The 21,122-nt window shown below is 43.7% G+C and overlaps 1 protein-coding gene across 5 annotated transcripts in view; it reads right to left on the bottom strand.

Moving 5' to 3' along the window:
• The window catches only part of WBP2NL (WBP2 N-terminal like), a 39,527-nt gene extending 19,815 nt beyond the window's left edge, over positions 1-19,712 (bottom strand). For 3 of the 5 annotated variants that reach the window (XM_031656236.1, XM_021921618.2, XM_031656239.1), the window contains exon 1: positions 19,557-19,712. In XM_031656236.1, the coding sequence (XP_031512096.1) occupies positions 19,557-19,618 (62 nt within the window). In that variant the 5' untranslated portion in view covers positions 19,619-19,712. Of the gene's footprint in view, positions 1-2,120; positions 2,409-17,175; positions 17,436-19,556 lie in introns of those variants that run through there. The other 2 variants (XM_031656238.1, XM_031656237.1) reach the window with 2 other exon arrangements.
• Positions 19,713-21,122: the final 1,410 nt, after the last annotated feature.

Genomic DNA, 21,122 nt, shown 5'->3' with positions numbered 1-21,122 from the left:
ATTGAAATAAAAAGGAATTCAAATGATCTTATTCTCTGACAATTTACTCTTATTCTTCTCCCTCTTCATCACTGGATTCTTTTTCTTGTCAAATCTACTCCTGTTCTCAATGTGTGTTCATTAACTCTTATACTTCTTGTGTGGTAAGCGTAAAGCACTGTGCTAATAGAAATGGTTCTTTGACGCTGGTAAAGGTAAGGCAGCAGACCAGCCCCCTCTGACATGTCCCCTCAGCCTGTCGTGCTCTCTCCTTACTGTTAACCTGGAAAACTTGGACTCACCTTATTGTCACTCATCAAATCCTGCTGGGTTCTTTTTTTTCCTTTCTTATCTTTCTTTCTTTCCTTTTTTTCTTTCCTTTCTTTCTCTCTTTTTATTTCTTCTTTCTCTCATTCTCCCTCCCTCCCTCACTTCTTTCTTTTCTTTCTTTCTTCTTTTTCTTTTCGCCTCGGCCTCCTAAAGTGCTGGGATTGCTGGGATTACAGGTGTGAGCCACTACACCCAGCTCTCTTTCTTCTTTCTGTCTGTCTTTTTTTTTTTTGAGACAGGGTCTCACTCCATTGCCCAGGCTGGAGTGCAGTGGCATAATCTCCACTCACCACCCTCCGCCTCCTGGGCTCAGGTGATCCTCCCATTCAGCCTCCCGAGTAGCTGGGACCATAGGCAAGCACCACCACGCCTGGCTAATTTTTTTTTTTTTTTTTTTTTTTGAGAGAAGTCTCGCTCTTGTCCCCCAGGTTTGAGTGCAATGGCTCAATCTCAGCTCACTGCAACCTTCACCTCCCAGGTTGAAACGACTCTCCTGCCTCTGCCTCCCAAGTAGCTGGGATTAAGTCACCTGCCACCACGCCAGGCTAATTTTTGTATTTTTTGGTAGAGACAGGGTTTCTCTCTCTCTCTATATGAAGATATATATATCTCTCTCTCTCCAATGTATACCTTAATGATCATTAAGTACAATGTCTGCCTTCTTTGCTACTCTAGCCCTAGCAAACAGTGGGTGCTCTAAATAGTTATTGAAAGAATGAATGAAAACATGAATATAGATCATAATGCAAACAATATATGACATAATATAAATGTATGTCATACATTTATTGGTAACAAAATGTCATAGCAATTTAGTGGAAGAAGAGATTAGTTTTAGTTGAAGTAATTAGGAATGACCTAATAGAAAGACTGCAATTTGAGCTGATTAAGAGATGGGTAGTATTCTGGCTGGGCACAGTGGCTCACACCTATAATCCCAACGCTTTGGGAGACCGAGGCTGGCGGATCATTTGGGGAGTTTGAGACCAGCTTGATGGGGTTTAGTGAAACCCCAACTCTACTAAAATACAAAAATTATCCAGTCATGGTGGTACATGCCTGTAATCTCAGCTACTCGGGAGGCTGAAGTGGGAAGATTGCTTGAGCCATAGGGCAGAGATTGCAGTGATCCACTGCACTCCACCCTGGGCAACAAAATATGATCCTGTTTCAAAAAAAGGGAGAGAGAGAGATACGGATAGTGTTCAGTAGGCAAAGGTGAGGGTAGAGAACAATCCAGATGGGAAGCAAACAACATTCATGGAGGTGTAGGAGCAGATATGGAAAGCAAACTGCATACTTGGGAGAAGCCTAGTGGTATGGCTTCATCAAAACATAGTGTGGAAGTGAGGTTAGGAGAAACAGTTAAATAAAGTTGGAAAGTTATGCCGGAACTACAGCTTAAAGACATCGTTTGATAGGCAAGGAGAAACTGTGAGCTTCAGATTTCTCAACAGGAAAGTCACATAATCAAGAAGGTACTGTATCAGAGGGATCAGTTTAAGAATTCCCAAAATAGTTCTGATGCAAGGTAAAAACTGGAACTAGGGTGGTAATGTGCAGATTAAAAGGGGAGGATTTTTAAAAGACTATGAAAATATAGGACATTAGCAAAAACCAGTGGAATGGGAACCTTTAAATGTCAGTCTAGCCATAAAAACAATAAATAAAGCAAAAGAAAACCTGTCAGAATCAACTTTTTCAGAACTCTAGAATCTAATCAAAAGCTTATAGCAACTAGGCGAATGCTTAAACAATTTAAGAAAAAAAGCTGAATCTCAGTAAGTAAGCTTTATGACATTTTAACCTACCCTGGTATCATCCCCCACTACTAGCTTGGCAGCAGCTTTGAAGACAACAATCTGTATTCCCATGATAGATACCGAGTACTGGAGGGAGCAGAACACACTTATTTTAAAAAATTGTAGTTTGACTTGTCTGGTGGCTCCTTGAAGGACTGGCTCAAAGGGCATGTAGTTAATTTGTAATTTTCCCAGGATGGATGAGGCTGCCAAGGGGCATTTGTCAAAAACATTTCTGGCTGGGTCACGCCTGTAATCCCAGCACTTTGGGAGGCTGAGGCGGGTGGATCACCAGAGGTTGGGAGTTCGAGACCAGCCTGACCAACATGGAGAAACCACATCTCTATTAAAAAATGCAAAATTAACTGGGCCTGGTGGCATGTGTCTGTAATCCCAGCTACTTCGGAGACTGAGGCAGGAGAATTGCTTGAACCTGGGAGGCAGAGGTTGCGGTGAGCCAAGATGTCGCCATTTCACTCCAGCCTGGGCAACAAGAGCGAAACTCCATCTCAAGAAAAAAAAAAGAAAAAAATTCCAAGTCAATGTATTAGTTGCTGCTACCTAGCAAAAGGGATGACAACTGGGGCAAAAAAAAAAAAAAAATAGACAAATTGAAAAGCTATAGGAAAGGATGAGCAATGAAATGCTTTGAGGAATAAAGGTAAAAGTTCACACATATTCCTGAGAAACAAGAAAGCCATACACATACATGTCCAGGGCTAGATTCATACTAAAAACAAACAAAAAATGAAACACACACACACACACACACACACACAGAAGAGGCACTAAGCTTTCACCTCTGATTAACAATTAGAAGTGATGCAAAAAGGCCTCGGTGCGGTGGCTCACACCTGTAATCCAGCACTTTGGGAGGCTGAGGCAGGCAGATCACCTGAGGTCAGGAGTTCAAGACCAGCCTGGCCAACATGGCGAAATCCCATCTCTATTAAACATATAAAAATTAGCTGGGCGTAGTGGTGGGCACCTATAATCCCAGCTACTCAGGAGGCTGAGGCAAGAGAACTGCTTGAACCCAGGAGGCAGAGGTTGCAGTGAGCCAAGATCATGCTACTGCACTGCAGCCTGGGCAATAGAGCAAGACTCTGTCTCAAAAAAAAAAAAAAAAAGGAAATGATGCAAAAAAAGTGAAGGTGAAGGCAGAGTTGTAAACTGCCTGGCTTAGTGAGAAAGGCACGTTCATGCTCTAACACACACACAGTCCATCTGTAAGGGCTGGGAGATTTTGTTGTTGTTCCAGATATAGAAGAAAATTTCTGTCAAATCACTAGCTGGCCACTGAGGTAACAGAACTGAGACTCCAGTGGCCACAAATAACAAATAATACAGAAAAGTCACTGTACAAATAAATATCAACTACAACAAGCAACAAAAATAAACCCTGAAGAAGAGGGGGATTCTACTTTCCAGAGTTACTACATTAAAATATTCAAAATGTCCAGTTTTCAACAACGAAAATCACTAGGCATGCAAAGGAACAAGAAAGTATAGCAATACACAGGAACAAAAGAAATTAATAAAACTGTCCCTGAGGAAGCCCATACATTGGATTTATCAGACAACACTTTAAATAAACTATCGTAAATATACTGAAAGAGTTAAAGGAAACCATGTCCAAATAACTAAAAGAAAGAATACGAACAAAGTCTCAGGAAGTAGAGAACATCAATAAAGAGGCAGAAATTATTAAAAGGAACCAAATAGAAATTCTAGAGTTGAAGACTACAACTGAAATGAACAATTTAATCACTGGGGCTCAACAGCCGATTTTGGCAGGCAGAAGAGAGAATTATTTAACTTGAAGTAGATCAATGGGAATAACGGTTACTACCTGAGTAACACAAATGGGAAAAAAGGAAGAAAAATGAACGGAGTTTAAGAGACCTGTGGGACACCATCAAACACACCAATATATCTACAATGGGAATTCAAGAAGGAGAGGAGAGAGAGAAAGGGGAATAAAGAATATTTGGGGCCAAGCACGGTGGCTCATGCCTGTAATCCTAGCACTTTGGGAGGTCACAGTGGGCAGAATGCGTAAGCACAGGTGTTCAACACCAGCAAGGGCAACATAGTGAAACCCTGTCTCTACAAAGAATACAAAAAATTAGCCAAGCATGGTGGAGTGCACCTATAGTCCCAGCTACCCAAGACACCGAGGTGGGAGGATTGCTTCAGCCTGGAAGGTCAAGGCTGTAGTGAGCCATGATTGCACCACTCCAGTCTGGGATTGCACTCCAGTCTGGGCGACAGAGTGAGATCCTGTCTCAAAATAAGAAAAAAGAATATCTGGGCCAGAAACAGTGACTCATGCCTATAATCCCAGCAGTTTGGGAGGCTGAGGCGGGAGGATTGCTTGAGCTCAGGAGTTTGAAACCAGCTTGGGCAACATAGTGAAACCTCACCTCTACTAAAAATTTTAAAATTTGCTGGTGGGCTGCGGTGGCTCATGCCTGTAATCCCAGTACTTTGAAAGGCAGAGGCAGGTGGATCACCTGAAGTCAGGAATTCGAGACCAGCCTGAACAACATGGTGAAAGCCCATCTCTACTAAAAATACAAAAAATAGCCAGGCATGGGTGGCGCGTGCCTATAATCCCAGCTACTCGGGAGGCTGAGGCAGGAGAATCGCATGAACCCAGGAGGCAGAGGTTGCAGTGAACCGAGATCGCACCAATGCACTCCAGTCTGGGAAACAGAGTGAGACTCTGTCTCCAAAAATAAAAAAGTAAAAATTAAAAATGTAGTCAGGTGTGGTGGCATGCATCAGTAGCCCCAGCTACTCAGGAGGCTGAGGCAAGAGAATCACTTTAGCCTGGGATGTCGAGGCTGTAGTGAGCTGTGATCGGGCCACTGCACTCCAGCCTAGGTGACAGAGACCCTATCTCAAAATAAATAAAAAATGGCCAAAATCTTCCCAAATTTAATGAAATACATGAATCTACACATCCAAGCTCAACAAACTCCAAGCAGAATCAAGTAGAATAAACTCAGATCCACACTGACATGCATTATAATCAAATTATTGAAAGCCAAATTCAAGGAATCGAAGTTAGCAAGATAAGTGACTCATCATGCACAAGGAATCCTCAGACTAGCAGCTGATTTCTTTTTTTTTTTTTTTTTTTGAGATGGAGTTTCACTCTTGTTGCCCAGGCTAGAGTGCAATGGCACAATCTCAGCTCACCACAACCTCCGCCTCCCAGGTTCAAGTGATTCTCCTGCCTCAGCCTCCCGAGTAGCTGAGATTACAGGCATGTGCCACCATGCCCAGCTAATTTTGTATTTTTAGTAGAGATGGGGTTTCTCTATGTTGGTCAGGCTGGTCTCGAACTCCCGGCCTCAGGTGATCTGCTCACCTCGGGCTCCCAAAGTGCTGGGATTACAGGCGTGAGCCACCGCACCTGGCCAGCAGCTGACTTCTTATTGAAATCATGGAGGCCAAAAGGAAATGGGATGACATATTCAAAAAATTCCTTTTTTTTTTTTTTTTTTTGAGACAGAGTCACGTGACTCTGTCACCCAAACTGGAGTGCAGTGGCGCTCTCTTGGCTCACTGCAACCTCCACCTCCTGAGTTCAAGTGATTCTCCTGCCTCAGCCTCCTGAGTAGCTGGGACTACAGGTGCGTGCCACCATGCCCAGCTAATTTTTTGAATTTTTAGTAGAGATGGGGTTTCACCATGTTAGCCAGGATGGTCTTGATCTTCTGACCTCGTGATCCACCCACCTCAGCCTCCCAAAGTACTGTGATTACAGGTGTAAGCCACTGTGCCCAGCCCTAAAAACAAAAAACTCTTAACCAAGAATTCTGTAAGTGGCCAAACTATCCTTCAAAAATTAAAGAGAAATTAAGACATTACCAAATAAACAAAAAATGAGAGCTCATCACTAGTAGATTTGAAGTATAAGAAATGCTATATTTTATAATATGTTTTCTGATTACAATGGAAAGAAACTAGAAATCAACAGCACAAGGAAAACTGCCATAAATATGTGGAAATTAAACAATACGCTCTTAAGTAAACAATGAGTCAAAGAAGAAATTGGGGAAATTAGAAAGTACCTAGAGAAAAATGAAAATGAAAACACAACATATCAAAGCTTATGGGATGCCATAAATGCAGTGCTAAGATGTTTATAGCTGTAAATGTGTACTTTAATAAAGAAGAAAGATCTCAAATTGACAACCTAACTTTATACAAGGAACTAAAAAAAAAAAAAATGAAGCCCAAAGCTAGCAGAAGGAAGAAATAATAAAGATTAGAACAGAGATAAATGAAAGTGAGAATAGAAAAAAAAATACTCTTAGCTAGATTAAGAAAAAGAGAAAAGTCTCAACTAAAATCAGAAATGAAAAAGAGGAAATTAAAACTGATGCCAGCCAGGCGTGGTGGCTCATGCCTGTAATCCTAGCACTTTGGGAGGCCAAGGCAGGTGGATTACTTGAGGCCGGGAGTTTGAGACCACCCTGGCCAACATGATGAAACCCGATCTCTACTATAAACATACAAAAAAAATCAGCCAGGCGTGGTGGTGGGTGCCTGTAATTCCAGCTACTAGGGAGGCTGAGGCAGGAGACTCACTTTAACCCAGGAGGCAGAGGTTGCAGCAAGCCATGATTTCACCACTGCACTCCAGCCTGGGTGACAGAGTAAGACTCTGTCTCCAAAAAACAAAAACAAAAACAAAACAAAACAACAACAAAACTGATGCCAAGGAGTTACAAAGGATTATAAGAGAAAACCAAGGACAACTGTATGTCAAGTTGGATAACCTAGAAGAAATGGATAAATCCCTAGAAAAAACACAACCTACCACACTGAATCATGAACAAACAGAAAATATAAACAGACCAATTAACTATTAAGGAAATTGAATCAGTAATCAAAAACCTCTCAGCCAGGTGTGGTGGCTTATGCCTTTAATCCCAGCACTCTAGGAGACTGAGACAGGAGGATTGCTTGAAGCCAGGAGTTTCAGACCAGCCTGGGCAACATAGGAAGACCTCATCTCTACAAAATATATATTAAAAAAATAGCTGGGTGTGGTGACACACACCTGTAGTCCCAGCTACTCTGGAGGCTGAGGTGGGAGGATCACTTGAGCCTTGGAGGTTGAGGCTGCAGTGAGCTGTGATCATGTCACATCACTGCACTCCAGCCAGGGTGACAGAGTGAGAACCTGTCTCAAAAGGAGAAAAAAAAAAAACAACTCTCGACAAATTCTGTTATACAAAACATTTAAAGAATTAACATTAATCTTTCTGAAACTCTTCCCCAAAATTAAAGAGGAAGAAACACTTCTAGGCTCACTTTATGAGGCCAACATTACTCTGATACTAAAGCCAGACAAAGATACTACAATAAAATAAAATTACAGGTCAGTATCTCTGATGAATACTGATGTAAAAAATCTTCAACAAAATACTAGCAAAACAAATTCAGCAGCACATTAAAAGGACTATACACTATGATCAAATGGGGTTTATTCCTAGAACGCAAGAATGGTTCAAAATAGGAAAAAACCGTATGATCATCGCAATCGATGCAGAAAAAGCATATGAAAAGATTCAATATATTTTCATGATAAAAACACTCAACAAAGTAAAAGTAGAGGAAGTTACCTCAATATAATAAAACTCATATATGAAAAGCCTGCAGCTAACAGCATACTGAATGGCAAAAGACTGAAAGCTTCCCCTCTAAGGTTAGAAACAAGGCAAGGATGCCTGCTTTCACCACTTCTATTCAACATAGTATTGGAAGTCCTAGCCAGAGCAATTAGGCAAAAAATGAAATAAATCAATAAATGGTATTCAAATTGGAAAGGAAGAAGTAAAATTAACTCCTTTCACAGATGGCATGATCTTATATGTAAATAAATCTAAAGAGTCCACCCAAAAGCTGTCAAAATAAGTGAATTCAGTAAAGTAGCAGCATACAAAATCAATACACAAATATAGTTGCATTTCTATACACTAACAATGAACAATCCAAAAAGGAGATTAAGGAAACAATTTCATTTACAATAGCATGCAAAAGAATAAAATACTTAGGAATAAACCTCGTCAAGGAGGTGAAAGGTTTGTACACTGAAAACTATAAAATATTGGTGAAAAAACTGAAGACATAAATAAATGGGAAGGTATCCCATGTTCATGGATTTGAAAACTTAATATGGTTAAGATGTCCAGGCTACCCATGTGATTCAGAGATTCAACACAATCTCTACCAAATCTCAACAACAATTTTTGCACAAACAGAAAGTGACATCATAAAATTCATATAGAATCGCAAGGGACCCAAAAAGTCAAACAATTTCTAAAAAGAAGAACAAAGAGGACTCACACTTCCTGATTTCAAAGTATATTACGAAGCTGCAGTAATCAAAACAGCATGGCACTGGCATTAAAGATAAATAGACCAATGGACTACAATAGAGAGAAATAAATCCTCACATATATGTGAGGATTGATCAAATAATCTTCAACAAAGGTACTAAGATGACTCAACAGGAAAAGGACAATCTATTTAACAAATTATGTGCTTTTAGAAAACTGGATATCAGGCCGGGCGCGGTGGCTCAAGCCTGTAATCCCAGCACTTTGGGAGGCCGAGACGGGTGGATCACGAGGTCAGGAGATCGAGACCATCCTGGCTAACACGGTGAAACCCCGTCTCTACTAAAAAAAATACAAAAAACTAGCCGGGCGAGGTGGCGGGCACCTGTAGTCCCAGCTACTCGGGAGGCTGACGCAGGAGAATGGCGTGAACCCGGGAGGCGGAGCTTGCAGTGAGCTGAGATCCGGCCACTGCACTCCAGCCTGGGCGACAGAGCGAGACTCCATCTCAAAAAAAAAAAAAAAAAGAAAACTGGATATCCACATGCAAAAGAATGAAGTCATACCTTTAACTTACGTCATATGCAAAAATTAACCCAAAATGGATTAAAGACTTAAACATAAGGCCCAAAATTACAAAATTCCTAGAAAAAAACATAGTGAAAATCTTCATGACATTGGACTTGGCAATGACTTCTTGGATAAGAAAACAAAAGCATAGGCAACAAAAGAACAAATAAACAAATGGGACTATATCAAACTTTAAAATTGTGTATCAAAGGACACAATCACCAGAATGAAAAAGCAACCTATGGAATGGGAGAAAATATTTGAAATTGTATTTATGATAAGGCCTTAATATCTAGAGTATGTAAAGAGCTCCCTGTAATCCCAGCACTTTGGGAGGCCAAGGTAGGTGGATCACCTGAGGTCAGTAGTTCGAGACCAGCCAGGCCAACATGGTGAAACCCCGTCTCTACTAAAAATACAAAAAATTGGCCAGGTGCAATGGCTCACGCCTGTAATCCCAGCACTTTGGGAGGCCGAGGCGGGCAGATCGTAAGATCAGGAGATAGAGACCATCCTGGCTAACACGGTGAAACCCCGTCTCTACTAAAAAATAGAAAAAAATTAGCCGGGCATGGTGCCAGGCACCTGTAGTCCCAGCTACTCGGGAGGCTGAGGCAGGAGAATGATGTGAACCCAGGAGGTGGAGCTTGCAGTGAGCCAAGATCATGCCACTGCACTCCAGCCTGGGCGACAGAGCGAGACTCCGTCTCAAAAAAAAAAAAAAAAAATTAGCCAGGTGTGGTGGTGGGCACCTGTAATCCCAGCTACTCAGGAGGCTGAGGCAGGAGAATCACTTGAACCTGGGAGGCGGAGGTTGCAGTGAGCCGAGATCGCACCATTGCACTCCAGCCCAGGCAACAACAGCAATAATACACAAATGGCCAATGAGCATATAAAAAGATTATCATCACTAATCATCAGAGAAATATAAATCAAAACCACAATAAGACATCACTTTGTACCCATTAGGATGGTTAATATTTAAAAAACCAACAGGTCCAGGCATGGTGGCTCATGCCTGTAATCCCAGAACTTTGGGAGGCCAAGGTGAGTGGATCATTTGACACTAAGAGTTTGAGACCAGCCTGGCCAACACAGCAAAACCCCATCTTTACTAAAAATACAAAAAGCTGGGTGTGGTGGCATATGCCTGTAATCCTGGCTACTCAGGAGGCTGAGGGCATGTGAATCACTTGAACCCCGGAAGCTGAGGCTGCAGTGAGCCAGGATCCTGCTGATACACTCCAGCCTGAGTGACAGAGTAAGACTGTCAAAAAAGAGAAGAGAGGGGACGAGAGGGGGAGGGGGAGGGGCAGGGGGAAGAAGAGAGGGAGGGAGGGAGGGAGAGAGGGAGGGACGGAGGAAGAGAAGAGAAGAGAAAGGAAGAGAAGAGAAGAGAAACGAGTGTTGGTAAGGACATGGAGAAACTGGAACTCTTGTGCACTGTTGCTAGAACTGTAAAATGAGTAGCTGCTATGGAAAACAGTCCGAAGGCTCCTCAAAAAAATTAAAAATAGAACTACCATACAAGGTAGCAATCCTGCTTCTGGGTATACATCCAAAAGAATTGACAGCAGTGTCTTAAATAGATATTTGAATACTTATGTTGATAGCAGCACTATGCACAATAACCAGGAGGTGGAAGCTACCTAAATGTCCATCAGTGCATGAATGGATAAACAAAATATGGCACATACATACAATGCAATATTATTCAACCTTAAAATAAGGAAATCCTGTCACATGCTATAACATGGATGAACCTTAAGGATGTTATGCTAAGTTAAATAAACCAGCCACAAAAAGACAAATACTATGATGACACTTACATGAGGTAACTGAAGTAGTCCAATTCATAGAAACAGAAAGTAGAATGGCTGTTACTAGGGGTCATGGGGACAGGGATAGAGGGAATTGTTTAATGGGAACAGAATTGTTGGGAAAAGTATAGTGAAGTGGGCACTCAAGAGCACTGAGAGGAATGTAAATTGATATAATTCTGTAAGGCCACTCTGCAATAAGTATATTTTAATGTATCGTCATGTATATTTTAATATTTTGGACAATGATTTTTATATTTTCAATATATATATATTTAATCTATTTTTAAAAGTCTATATCCTCTCATCTCACAATTCCCCTTTCAGGAATAAATTCCAAAGAAACATTTTGACAGGTAGGCAAAATTATGTTTTCAAAAATGTTCACGGCAGGAATGTTTATAGTAATGACCAAAAAACCACAAACAAACAAAAAACAAAACAAAAACCCAGACTATTCCAGATTAGGGGTTGAGTAAAGATTTATGCACATTGGAATACCAGCCATTGAAAATAATGGTGTAGATACACTAGAAAACATTCCCAATACACTGGTAAATAAGGAAAACAAGTTATAAAGCAGTTGGAGAAAAAAACTTTATTTCCATGTGGAAAAGTACAGAAGGACATATACCAAAATGTAAACATTACTGGTAAAAATTTGGGATAACAGACGTTTTTCTGATTTTTCTATAATGACAGGTTATCAGCACACGTTTTTAACAATGCATAAAATAAAACAACTCAATGATTCCCATTTTACAGTAGAGTCTGGCCCATATGTTCATGACTTCTCAGGTGGGGTCAGAAAAAAGTCTCTACAAAACACAGCGAGCTGGGATGAATTTCTTAACTGTGTATTGTGAATAGGCAAGAGGAGTCAAAATATAATGAGAACTTCGACAGTTCATGGAATTAAAAGATAAAAACAAAAAACATAAACCTTATTTCTCAACATAAGTTCCAACAAGTTCAAGACACTTTAGTAAGCTATGACACAAGCCATTTAGTCCACCCCTAAAGAACTGAGTGTCCTGGGAATGTAATCATGCCAAGGCAGTCTTTTTTACATTTTTAACAGAAGAAAAATAGGTGCCCAATAAAGATTTTTAAGATTAGGAAACAAAGCCGGCCAGGCGCAGTGGCTCATGCCTGTAATCCCAGCACTTTGGGAGGCCGAGCAGGCGAATCACAAGGTCAGGAGTTCGAGACCAGCCTGGCCAACACGGTGAAACCCCGTTTCTACTAAAAATGCAAAGAATTAGCTGGGTGCGGTGCCAGATACCTGTAATCCCAGCTACTAGGGAGACTGAGGCAGGAGAATCGCTTGAACCTGGAAAGCAGAGATTGCAGTGAGCTGAGATTATGCCACGGCACTCTAGCCCAGGCAACAGTGCAAGACTCCGTCTCAAAAAAAAAAAAAGATTAGGAAACAAAGTAAGTCAGAAGGAACCTAATGATCCGTGAATGCCTAATGATTTCCCATCAAAACCCTTGCAAAATTGCCCTTGTTTCATGAGAACAGTGAATAGGAGCATTGTTATGGTGGAGAAGGACTCTCTAGTAAAGCTTTCCTGGGTGTTTTTTTGCTAAAGCTGTGGCTAATTTTCTTAAAACAAAGTAGATGTTACCGTTCTTTGGCCCTCCAGAATGTCAATAAGGAAAATGCCTTGAGCATCTCAAAAAACTGTTGCCGTGACTTTTGCTCTTGACCTGTCTGTCCACTTTTGCTTTGAGTGGACCACTTCCACATCTTTGTAGCCATTGTTTTGACAGTGCTTTATCTTCAGGATCATACTGGTAAAGCCATGTTTCATTTCCAGTTACAATTATTTGAAGAAATGCTTCAGGATCTTGATCCCACATATTTAAAATTTCCACTGAAAGTTCTGCTCTTGCCTGCAGCTGATCTGGGCACTATAGTTTTGGCCCCCATTGAATGGAATGTTTGCTCAACTTTAATTCTGTAAACTGAAGCAAATGATATCTGTACAGTATTGGCTATTGTTTCTGCTGTTAATAATGATTCTCTTCATTCAGGGCACGAACAAGATGAATTTTTTTCTCACAAATTAATGTGGATGGTCTGCCACTACAGGCTTCATCTATTTATTTATTTATTTTATTTTTTTGAGACGGAGTCTCACTCAGGAGTGTCACCCAGGCTGGAATGCAGTGGCGAGATCTCCACTCACTGCAACCTCTGCCTCCTGAGTTCAAGCAATTCTCCTGCCTCAGCCTCCTGAGTAGCTGGGATTACAGGCACCCACCACCATGCCCAACTAATTTTTGTATTTTTAGTAGAGACGGGGTTTCATCATGTTGGCCAGTCTGGTCGCGAACTCCTGACCTCAGGTGATCCACCTGCCTAGACCTCCCAAAGTGCTGGGATTACAGGTGTGAGCCACCATGCCCGGCCTATTTATTTATTTATCTGAGATAGAGTCTTACTCTGTTGCCCAGGCTGAAATGTAGTGGTGCGATCTTGGCTCACCACAACCTCCGCCTCCTGGGTTCAAGCGATTATCCTGCCTCAGCCTCCTGAGTAGCCAGGATTACAGGCACATACCACCACGCCTGGCTAATTTTTTTATTTTTCATAGAGACGAGGTTTCATCATGTTGGTCAGACTGGTCTCAAACTCCTGACTTTGTGATCTGCCCGCCTTGGCCTCCAAAATGCTGAGATTACAGGCATAAGCCACCACACCCAGCCTATTTATTTTTTGAGATGGAGTTTTGCTCTTGTTGCCCAGGCTGGAATGCGTGATCTCGGCTCACTGCAACCTCTGCCTCTCAGGTTCAAGCGATTCTCCTGCTTCGGCCTCCCGAGTAGCTGGGATTACAGGTGCCACCACCACACCCAGCTAATTTTTTATATTTTCAGTAGAGATGGGGTTACCCCATGTTGGCCAAGCTGGTCTGGAACTCCTGACCTCAGGCAATACACCCACTTTGGCTTCCCAAAGTGCTGGGATTATAACTGTGAGCCACTGTGCCCCACCCAGGCTTTGTATTTAACATAATCTTGTCCCTTCTCTTTTCTGAGACAGGGTCTCACTCTGTCAACCAAGACTGGAGTGCAGTGGCACAATCTCAGCTCACTGCAACCTCCACCTCCCAGGTTCAAGTGATTCTCCCACCTCAGCCTCCCAACTAGCTAGGACTATAGGCACATGCCACCACATCGAACTATTTTTTTGTGTTTTTAGTAGAGATAGGGTTTTACCATGTTGCCCAAGCTGGTCTTAAATACTCCTGGGTTCAAGTGATCCACCCACCTCAGCCTCCCAAAGTTCTGGAATTACAGGCATCAGCCACTGCACCCACCCCTTGTCCCTTCTTTTTTAATTTTATTTATTTACTTATTTTGATATGGAGTCTTGCTATGTTGCCCAGGCTGGAGTGCAGTCATGTGATCTCAGCTCACTGCAACCTCCACCTCCCGGGTTCCCACAATTCTCCTGCCTCAGTCTCCCAAGTAGCTGGGATTACAGGCATGTGCACCACGCCTGGCTAATTTTACGTATTCTTAGTCGAGACAAGGTTTCACCGTGTTGGTCAGCTGGTCTCAAACTCCTGACCCTAAGTGATCCACCTGCCTCAGCCTCCCAAAGTGCTGGGATTATAGGCGCGAGCCATTGCACCTGGCCTCTTGTCCCTTCTTACTACATTATCCATTTGTAAACTGCTGATGTATTTGGGCCATTTCCCCATAAACTTTTCCTAAAGCATCAATGGTTTCACCATTCTTCCACCCAAGTTTTACCATAAATTTGATGTTTGTTCTTCCTTCAATTTTAGCAGTGTTCATGTTGCTCTGATAGCCCTTTTCCAAATTGATGTCTTATTTTTCTTAGTGCCTCAAACTAAATCCTGTTCAGTTATATTATAACAAGTTAGTATGAGTTAATTTTGGTGGAAAAATAATCTGGAATCCATGCATAGTTTCTTTGTAACTCATATTTTCCATGATCGTTTTGAAGACTCCTCATAGAATCAATCTTCTCCCACTCGTTTTTTTTAAGTTTCTTTTTTTAATAACATCTTTTATTTGTATACAATTATAAAGTACAAACTTGTTTTATTAGGATTTTTCTTATTTTTTAAAAAAATTTATTTTTAATCAACTTACTCCCTTTTATTTACCAGCAGTTTGCTCTGACAGAATAAATTACAAACTATTGTTTTGCTTAATCCTTTTAACCACCATGTCAGGCACACAGGTTGGAGGATATTAGCTCCCATTTTACAAAGAGTGGAAACACTGTACCCACATTTAGTGTAAGACAGAGCTGGGATATAAGCCTTGGGCTTCCATAGTCACAACTGCTTTTTTCCATAACTTTGTAATACATCATTTTAAAGTAATCTGATTTCACAAGGTTTTACAGTATAAGAGTAACATCTATAGCATCTCTTCTTGGCAGGTTACCTCTGGAGAGAACCAATCTAATTACCTCATAAGCTGGTACTTTTTTTTTTTTTTTTTTTTGGATGGAGTTTCGCTCTTGTTGCCCAGGCTGGAGTGCAATGGTGTGATCTCGTCTCACTGCAACCTCTGACTCCTTGGGTTCAAGCGATTCCCCTGCCTCAGCCTCCCAAGTAGCTGGGATTACAGGCATGTGCCACCATGCCTGGCTATAGTTTCATTTTTCTTTCTTTTTTTAAATTTTATTTTGTGAGATGAGGTCCCAGTATCTTGCTCAGTGTGGTCTTGAACTCCTGGCCTCAAGTAATCCTCCCACCTCAGCCTCTCGAATAGGTGGGACTACAGATGTGCACCACTATCTCTGGTTCTTTAGTTTCTATCCAGGAAGCTAGGGTACTAATAGGTCCTTCTTTGGTGAGAAGAACACAGAGAAAGAATCCTTTTCTTTTTTGAGGGACAGCTGGAGTAGAGGAGTTAATGCACAGTACCTAAGTTCAAATCTAAATTCAAGCTCTCCCACACGCACTTTAAGCAAATAACTTCTTTTTGTTTTCCCACCTGTGAAATGAGGGAAACAGTACTGATCTTCACTGTAGATAGACTGAGTTTTTTTTGTTTTATTATACTTTGAGCTCACCCTGTTACCCAGGCTGGAGTGTAGTGTCACGATCTCAGCTCACTATAACCTCCCCTCTGCCTCCCAGGCTCAAGCAATTCTCATGCCTCAGCCTCCTGAGTCACCGGGATTACAGACGTGCACCACCATGCCCAGCTAATTTTTCATATTTTTACTAGAGGTGGGGGTTTCACCATGTCGGCCAGGCTGGTCTTGAACTCCTGGTCTCATGTATCCACTGGCCATGGCCTCCCAAAGTGCGGGATTACAGGCGTGAGCCACCATGCCTGGCCGATAGAGTGGTTTTAACTACAGTATAAAGCTCTTGGAACTAAGAACAGTACTTGAAATATTTAAGTATTCAATAAATGCTATTAAGTATTCAGGAGCACAAAATGGATCCCATGACCGTAATTCAAAGGACCACAAAAATCAGCGTTTCTGTGTTTTGTTTTTTAAAACATGCTTCCTTCCCTTCCTCCAACACACAAGCAGCAAAGTAGAGAGACACCCACAGCCGAAGCGAGAAGACACCCAAACACTAAATTAGAAATGGCTTCACAGGCAGTCCCAGAGTCAAAGCTGGTTCCCATACCAGTCCCATCCCACAGCAGCCTGCCTCCTCTTTTCAATATGATGGATGCCGCTGTGTCCTTCGCCAAGGACTCCCTGGCAGGTGGAGGGGCCACAGCCATCTCCAAGACGGCAGTAACACCCATCGAGTGGGTCAAGCTGCTGCTACAGGTGCAGCATGCCAGCAAGCAGATCACTGCAGATGAGCAATACAAGGGCATTATAGACTGCATGGTCTATATTCCCAAGGAGCAGGGAGTCCTGTCCTTTTGGTGCAGTAACCTGGTGAATGTCATCAGAAACTTCCCCCACCCAGGCTCTTAACTTCGCCTTCAAAGATAAATACAAGAGGCTCTTCCTGGGTGGTATGGACAAGAGGTCCCAGTTTTGGTGCTACTTTGCAGGGAATCTGGCATCAGGCGGTACCACTGGGGCCATGTCCTTGTGTTTTGTGTACCCTCTTGATTTTGCCCATACTCGTCTAGCAGCTGATGTGGGCAAAGCTAGAGCTGAAAGGGAATTCCAAGTCTTCGGTGACCGCCTGGTTAAGATCTACAAATCTGATGAGATTAAGAGACTGTACCAAGGCTTTAACACGTCTGTGCAGGGTATTATCTATCGAGCTGCCTGCTGCCTACTTCAGTATCTATGACACTGCAAAGGGAAAGCTTCCAGATCCCAAGGACACTCACATCGTCATCAGCTGGATGATGCACAGACTGTCACTGCCGTTGCTAGGTTGACTTCCTATCCATTTAACACCGTTCGCCGCTGCATGATGATGCAGTCAGGATGCAAAGGAACTGATATCATGTACACAAGCACACTTGACTGCTGGAGAAAGATTACTCATGATGAAGGAGGCAAAAGCTTTCTTCAAGGGTGCATGGTCCAATGTTCTCAGAGGCATGGGTGGTACTTTTGTGCTTCTCTTGTATGATGAAACCAAGAAGTACATGTAAGTTATTTCCTAGGATTTTTCCCTCTGTGAACAGGCATGTTGTATTATATAACATATCTTCAGCATTCTTTTTTTTTTTTTTTTTTTTGAGATGGAGTCTCCCTCTATTGCCCAGGGTGGAATGCAGTGGCACAATCTCGGCTCACTGCAATCTCCACCTTTTTGGGTCAAGCAACTCTCCTGCCTCAGCCTCCTGAGTAGCTGTGACTACAGGCACCTGCCACCATTCCTGGCTTTTCATTTTAGTAGAGACGGGTTTCACCTGGCTGGTCAGGCTGGTCCTGAACTCCTGATCGCCAGATCCACCCACCTCGGCCTCCCAAAGTGCTGGGATTACAGGCGTGAGCCACCGCACCCAGCTATCTTGAGCATTCTTGACAGACTCCTCGCTGTCAATTTATCAGTGGCAACTATTTATTGGTTGGAAATGGGAAGCAATAATATTCATCTGACCAGTTTTCTCTTAAAGCCATTTCGATGATGATGATGATGGGACCCAATTATATTTTTTATTTCAGTCACTCCTAATAAATAACAAATTTGGAGAAATAAAAATATCTTTAAAAAAAAAAAAAGAAATGGCTTCACACCTTGGAATGACAAATGCTCAAATGGCTCCCAGTAAGTGCGCACGGGGACACCACTGTCAGAGTGGTGAGCAATCATCTACCACAAAATGTAACAAAGCAGCAGAGGTGCCTAGGAAGCACGTGAGGACATACAACCTCTAAGGCCCATATAAATCTGTCAAGAAAACTTTCTGGAGGAAGGAAAGACAGAAGAAAAGATTTGGGTATCAACATTTGGTAATGTCTACCTCAATCTTCCTGACTACATTCAAACCGACCTTGGTATGCTGGTCCCAAGCACATCATTCAGCTTGAGTTTCAACGCTAGGTGGAAGAAAAGGAAATTGAGGGCAAGTCAGAGCCCAGAAAGGAGCGTAATTTAGAATTGCACAGCGGGGGAGACTGAGTTTGAGTGTGGGAAACGGGAAAGAGGGCGTGTGGGGTAAAGAAGGGAGTGCAGTGGAGTCAGCCCTTAGTGAACAAGTCTGCCTTGAAGGTGGAGATGGGCACCCCTCTGGCTGAGTCTGCTCCAGCAGAGAGCTCAGGGGCCAGCAGCAGGCACCGCAAGGAGCAAAGCAACTGGTGTAAGTCCCACAGCTTCCCGCGACCAAGAGTGCTTCATTCTGCCCAGGCATCTGTTCAGTCCCATCTTTTATTTTAAGACCGGATCTGGCTCTGTCACCCAGGCTAGAGTGCAGTGGTACAATCTGGGCTCACTGCAGCCCGAACTCCTGGGTTCAAGCGATCCTCCTACCACAGCGTCCCAAGCAGCTGGGATTATGGGTGCACACCACCATGCCCCGCTAATTTTCTACTTTTTGTAGAGATGGGGTCTCACTGTGTTGCCCAGGCTTGTCTCAAACTCCTGGGCCACTTCAGCTTTCCAAAGTGTTGGGATTAGAGGCATGAGCCACTGCACCTGGCCTCAATCTTTTCAATCTTCTGTTTTTAAAAGCAGACATCTCCCTGGTTGGAGCAAGGAGGAAACAGGGCTTTGGAAAGTTCCGAGAGCCAAGGAGAAGCCCCACAACAGTTCGAGATCTTTCCAGAATAATCCACACTCCACCTCCTCATCCCTCTTACCAAAGGGCGACACTTTGTTCCTGGGAGTAGGGGGAGATATACGCCCAGTACCTGTCCTCATCCAACAAAGTCACAGGCACCCAAGGGCAGCCGCGCTGCCACCGAGGGCCCCCGGCTACTCACCACCGCCAGTCAGCTCCTGCCTTTCTTAAAAGGAGACACGCGGCTCGCATCCCCTCCCCGCCCTGAGGAGGCACGCGTCTCGGCCCTGCGCCATGAAGAGGCACCTTCCCACCCCCGCCCCTCAAACGCGCGAGGCCACGCGTCCCGGCCTCCGCCACCTCCACAAGCCGCAACCCTAGTGAGTGGGCGCCCGCTCCCAACGGTCGGGGGCGGAGCTAAGAGCGCCGCGCCCAAAAAAGGCGGCAAAGTCCCTGACTCGCTGAGATCTTGCGAGCTGCGATGTCTATCCCCTTCATCTCCTCTCCTCCGACAGCACGCCGTGATTCCCCTAAGGCACCTTTCACCGTTAGGGATGAGGACCCCGCGGCGGTTCTCGGTGTGGCTCTGATTCACCGCCATCTTGCTTCGGGCCTCCTCCTGCCGCCCCGCAGATGGAAAGGGACGGGACCTGCGCCAAGTCGTGTGGCGTGGCTCTGAGGGGGAGCGCGCAGATTATGACGTAAGGAGGAGGAGGAGCGAGAGCGGGTCACGTGGCGAGGCAGGGTGGGGGCGGGGTCAGGGTGGAGGCCCCCGCCGAGAAAGGGGATAAAGGGGCGAGTCCTGAGAATTGGCTCCGCCCCCCAGAGCAAGAAGGGGTGAGTGATAGGTGAGTGGCCACCCGACCTCACCTGCCCCATTAGCCCCCTGCCTTTAGGTATGGACTTGGGTTGGTCCTGTTAGGAATGAAAATTAAAGGCAGCCGTCACGAGAACCCCAGCCAGGATTTCCCTGTGCCCTCCTCGCCCGGCCAGGAAACCGCTGCCTTTCAGAGAAAGGGTCCAGAACAACTCCTCGCCTCCCTAGGCCCGCAGAACTTTCTTCCACCAGCGGAGGCCCAGAAGCCCTTGAGCGAGTCCCTGCCAGTTTCAGGATCGAGTCCCTGCCAGTTCCAGGATTGAGTCCCTGCCAGTTCCAGGATCGAAAGCGCCTTTGTCTCTGGGTTATCTTTCATGCCTGCCCTGCTTCCTCCAGGGTGATGGTGGGAATGGGGTGGGACACGTTATACCGGAATTGCTTTGAGGACTAAAATGTTGTACATGTTCTTATTTCCTTTAAGCTTCACAAATACAGGCCGGGCGCAGTGGCTTACGCCTGTAATCCCAGCACTTTGGGAGGCCCAGGCGGGAGGGTCGCTTGAGCTCAGGGGTTCAAAGCTAGCCTGTGCAACATAGTGAGCCTTGTCTCTACCAAATTTTTTTTTTTTTAATTAGCCAGGTGTGGTGGCTTACACCTGTAGTCCCAGCTACTCAGGAGGCTGCGGCAGGAGGATCGCTTGAGCCAGGGAGATGGAAGCTGGGGATGGCAGTGAGCGGTGATCACACCACCACACTCCAGCCTGGGCGGCAGAGCAAGACCCTATTTCAAATAATAAAAACAAACTTCACAAATAGTATCAGAGATCTTCAAAGAGATTAAAAAGATCTTCAAAGAGATGTAAACCTCTTCTTTACTGTATTTCATGGAATTTAAGATGCTATTAAGTATACGATGCAACAATTTTTCATGTACCGAGGAAAAAAAAATGTTGCCAAATAAACTGACATCCCATCAATTGTAAATGTACCTTGATTTCAGAAAATTTACTTCAAAATACAAGACTTACTAGAGCAACCTTGGGCAAAGATTATTATGTTCTCGGGACTTCAGTTTCCATGTATCTGTATGAAGGCATTGAATAGAAGAGCTCTCAGGTTTCTTTCAGCTGTGACATTTTATGTTCATCAAACTGCTTTGTAACTCACATTTCATTTCTCTCCATCTCACTGTCATGATGCTACTCTACTTCCTGCCCTTATCATTTTACTTCAATCACTCCAAGAGCCTCCTGCCTCGTCTTCCTCCAACTCTGACCCCTCCAAACCAC

Source organism: Papio anubis, chromosome 16, assembly GCF_008728515.1.
Source record: "Papio anubis isolate 15944 chromosome 16, Panubis1.0, whole genome shotgun sequence".
Classification (NCBI taxonomy): domain Eukaryota; kingdom Metazoa; phylum Chordata; class Mammalia; order Primates; family Cercopithecidae; genus Papio; species Papio anubis.
Note: the sequence above shows the minus strand (reverse complement) of the source record. Positions and strands in the feature narration are given on the sequence as shown.